Below are 5,000 nucleotides of genomic sequence, written 5' to 3' on the forward strand. Positions count from 1 at the left end.
AATTCTACATCTCTTTTAACTGCACCACTTGTAACCCTAGCCCACGTATTTCCACATCCTTTTCAACTTTCTCAATGACTTCTCCTCTAAATGGAGTTTTGGACTTATTTTGTGAACATTTGTCTCCAGTCAAAAGATCTGGCCATCCTCACCTTCAGTAAAACTCTCTCCACCTATTCCTCAATCCATCCACTAAATAGGACTACCTACAATTTCAATTCAGTAATTACTTGCACAGAGCCAAGAGTGGCCATTACTGTATAAGCAGGTTCAAGTGAGTGCCAATGGGACAAAATAGCCAGTAATTAAAAGGAGAGCGGCATGGCCACTAAGCTGTAATGAAAGACTTAATGCATCGTAATGGAAGTGTGATGGAACAGGCTCAGAAGCAGGGCATGCGAGGGCAACGTCCGAGTGTGTCAGAGGCAGCGGCAGAGAGAGAGCAATGAATCACTCACACACTCACACGAGCCCACTCTGTCATGCAAACAAACCAGAACAACATTGCAATTCAATGTAAATGACTTCTCTCCGGCGAAAACACAGCAGGGAAGTGACATATTCCGTGCAACTCCCCATCTCATCCGACCGTCGGGCCAAAAAATTCCGCACGCCGCATAACCTCAGCGTAGCCTACCCCGCGGGAATCTCGGAGGACTATCCGCATCTCGGCGCTAATGGAATCGTGTCAGCGACGGGGGCACGCACGAGGGAGGGAAGTCGTGGCGGGGAATCAGGAGCGCGGCCAGCTCTTAAGTAGGGTCCACTCCGGGGAGAGTGTGACTGGACGTCTGAACGGATGGCTGACTCCTGCCGCGAGGCCGTGCCAACGCCATCTGTAAGCCGGGGAGGAACCGTGGGAAACGAGTGGCACTGGCGGTCAGATCGACCTACTGTTTGGAGACCACAGATCTGCTCGGAGGGATTGAGTGGTACGGAACACTGAGTTTAGAGGAGAGGGGGAAGACAAAGAAAGATGAGGGGAGGGGGTAGGAGGTAAGGATGAGAGGGAGTATAGGAAGACAGCCATCCCTTGTTTCTCTCTCAAAATCATATTTCACAGATGCAAAACTAAAACATGGGGGTTACGCCCTTAGAGGCAAAACAAGGCAGACAAATCTCTTTTGACTTGGGTGCCATGTCATACTTCACAATACACACGAGTTCATGGTCTATATCATGACCGACTAGACCCCCTCATTAGTGCATACAATAAATGACTACTTCAGAGTTATCCGAGGAAAAACTTGCTGGTATTTTTCAGCCCTTGGGTTTCAGGTCAGTAAGCTGAACTGTTGGAGTGACTCCATCTACAAGATAATCCCCTCATTAAAACGACTGAACTGGTGAGGAATTAGAAAAGGGGAGAAAAAAGGGGATTTAACAGTTAAGAGTGAATCCAACAGCAGCACCAATAATAACACTGGCGTGAAATCCACCCCACCCTACTCACACACCATCTATCTAATCCCACAGGCAAAGGGGGCAAGCCTCACTAAAGCCTCCGCAGAGACCGTCCAGCACTGCAGACGTGGACAGTGCAAACAATGCTGACAGCAGACTGGATTTTACCCATATAATGGTGACAGACATACACAGCACAATGAGTGTCACTGGACCACTCAAAATGCAAATGGCCAAGTCGCACAGTTGCACACACAATGACACCACACTGGCACACGAGCACACACACACACACACACACACACACACATACACACACACACACACACACACACACACACACTAACACACACACTAACACACACACACACACACACACACACACACACATGCTAACTAACACAAGCAAGGAACTGAGACACACCATTAGCACATTGATGCTGTCACACACACACATACAAACACACACAAGGGACTGAGACTCACCATTCGCATATTGAGGCAGACACACACACACACACACACGACACACACACACTCCATCAGTTCACTGTGCTGGACATACAGAGAGCACAGTAACACAGCAAAACCCGAACAGACCCTATATCAACAAACCCTGCGCAGCACTATGCCATGCAGAGCCTGCTCCGTAATGACCCTGCTGCTTCTGCCATCTGTGAGGCACGGCGGGAGACTCCACGAGAAACACCAGCGCAGCACTGTTTTTGAGGAGCAGCCCAAAGGGGCATCATGGATGCCATCCTGGGCACACACTGCCAGAGGGCATGAGGCGGCGCGTGTGCCCAAGGTGACAGTGCCAGGGGGGAGAAGTCTGTGCGATGCCCCGTGGCCATACCGTTGCTTGGCAGCTGCCGGGCCATCTCAGGGAAGAGTTAACTCTCCGAGCCAAAACTGATGGCTCTACGGGTTTACCTCGATGGTAAAATTCAAGCTGTGGTAGAACTGTGGTGTTAACGGAGGGATATTATGTGGATCAATAACATGAAGGCAAAATGAAATGTAAGATATGGTACATCACCCACTGATGTTGAAATTCAAATCAGTTTTGTTGAATTTCAAATCACATTTTAGTTCATGTGTTATGCTTGCAGACATGTTCGATTCCACAAACTGTGTGGGATTGTTTGAATGACCTATACTCAAGGTTATTCTGCTACTGGAAAAGTGAGAGGCATAGCCATAAACATGATTAGCGAGAAGCTCAATATGTTCAGTCCCTTGTGACTGACAAGAGGAGAAGGCATCAAATGTCTCCTCGAATGACCCCATAGTAGCTAGTACTAGGGAATAGGTAACACTAAGCCAACGCACACACACACACCAACACACACACACACACACCCCAGATGTATAATAATTCAGAATACGTGTAAATTCTTATTTTTCCTCAAAGGAACCCACATCTGGAATTAAAAAAAGATTCAGAAAATTGATGATAACAATGAAGGGAAGTTTTTCTTTTTTGAACAGGGAAACCAGGCTGTTTCTGTAAAACAGCGGGAGTTGGCGTGGTGGACCAACTGAATGCACATTTACGTATGCACCCATGTGTGAGTCTAGGCATACGATGTCATGAAGAAAAGTGTATGCCAACTAGGGTAGGCTAGGCTATTCATCAATTGTCTACCAACAAAAGAGGCAAACAACAGAACATGTTGATAATGATAAAGCTATCACAATTAAAATGATAGCCCTATGATATTAGGCAGACAATCTGTGGGACAAAAAACAATTGCAAGCAAATAAATTCACCAAATAGTAATGAAATAAAGCTCTTACAAATCACCTGGAGATCTGATCTGAATGACAGTTGGCTGATCGAATAAGACAACATAATTAACATGAGAATGAACTAAGCCTGGCTGTGAGACTGGTTGGGTCCAGGCAACAGCAGCACAGAATAAATCCCCATGGTAACTTATTTGCCATCTCTTTTGTGAACACAATTCAAGTCTAAATTCGGCCAGGATAAAAAAAAAAAACCCAGCTTAATCCATAAAGCTTAATTATGTTGGTTTTGTGAAATACCCCTCAAGAAAACTCATAAAACATGGCACTCTGAAAGGGATGTCCCGGTTATAAAACATCTACACCAATTCAAACAGACCACAAGGCAAACAAACACCCACAAACACAAACACACACACACACACACACAAACAACATTTGTAATGGATTGTAACTGGAAAACCTTGTTTAGTAAGTACACTGGAAATAGGTGTGTGTTCTTTAATCAGTGTTACGGTGAGTGAGCAGTTTGTCGGCTGGGTCTTTGAGAGTGTGTTGTCACAACGTGAGTGCACCTGTCTGGGCAGGGGCCACCACAGACTGTTATCTGCTAACAAGAGACCAAACAGAGGCTAAAACCTCTCTACAATTCACCACCAACACAATGTTCTTAAAGATGTGAGCAAGTTCCATTAGACAGTGCGTGCAGTGCACCATGCAAAAATATCTGACAGCACAAGAATACCCACGTCTTTAAAAGTCGCTAAGCAAAGGATTTAGTTGATAATCAAAGCAGGCCAGAGAAGTCCACACACTAAAATTGTTTCCCTCTGGCATCTAATTACAAAATAGCCGTCAGAATGCAAATCCAGCTAGCATAAGCGTTACAAATATGGAAAGAGACACCATTTTAATGGCTTATTCTCTGTTCTTCTGGGATGAGTTCAGAAGTGTGCAATGAGAAGGTGTGGTGTCTCAACATCCTTCACCTTCTACGGTGCATTAGATACTGCCCTCAGTGAAGAAGTGTTGCACCAATCACAGCAGCAATTGCACCAGTGGTGTAAAAGCAATGTGACAGACAAGGAGGTGTGAAGAGCATGACTGCCTTCTCAGTAAGCGGTCTCTTGTAGGGGTCATGGGGGGGTGGGGCTGACCTTGCAGATGCGGGCCACGCGGGCCACTCGGCCCTGAGCGCCGAACGGCGTCTGCTCCTGGCTCTTCTCCGTGAAGAAGAAGTAGATCTTGTCGTCATCGCCCACCGAGCTGTTCACGCTCTCGCGCACCAACGCCGAGCCCACAAAGTCTGCCTCTGCAGGAGCAACGCAGGCAGACACACACACACACACACACACACACACACACGCGGTACACAGATCATTTCACATGGTGTGCTAAATTTAAGCAGACATTACAATTTCATTACAAGAATATCACATTACAGGTCCATTGTTTGAGTTATGCCGCAAGGCAATGTTCCTGACTATTATTATATTGGGCGTCTATTTGTTTTTCTGAAGTACATTAATCATCAATAGGCAAATTATCATCCAATCAGAATACATGGAACCGGTTATGGGGTTGCCCAGCAACATTACTCAAAAAGTTGCCCCATGCATCATCCCCCTTGGCTTGATTTGCATGTGGTGTATTGTAATTACTCTCTGGCACATTATGATGGCTAATGTGCAGGAATAGCTAGCATGACACACTGGAGTGACAGAAATTCTAAATGGGGTTTATAAAACATGTATTTCTAAGTTTGAGGGCTGACTCTGTGAATGCCCGGTGACTGGTCTGATCATAAAGCAGAGTGTTGTGTGAAATGTTAATGCGGTGTTTGTGAT

The 5,000-nt window shown here is 45.9% G+C and overlaps 1 protein-coding gene across 2 annotated transcripts in view; it reads right to left on the minus strand.

Moving 5' to 3' along the window:
* The window catches only part of LOC134063471 (semaphorin-4G-like), a 37,517-nt gene that overhangs the window by 14,761 nt on the left and 17,756 nt on the right, over positions 1-5,000 (minus strand). For both annotated transcript variants that reach the window (XM_062518959.1, XM_062518958.1), the window contains exon 8: positions 4,311-4,465. In XM_062518959.1, the coding sequence (XP_062374943.1) occupies positions 4,311-4,465 (155 nt within the window). The remainder of the gene's footprint in view (positions 1-4,310; positions 4,466-5,000) is intronic.

The sequence above is a fragment of the Sardina pilchardus genome, chromosome 18, assembly GCF_963854185.1.
Source record: "Sardina pilchardus chromosome 18, fSarPil1.1, whole genome shotgun sequence".
Taxonomy (NCBI): domain Eukaryota; kingdom Metazoa; phylum Chordata; class Actinopteri; order Clupeiformes; family Clupeidae; genus Sardina; species Sardina pilchardus.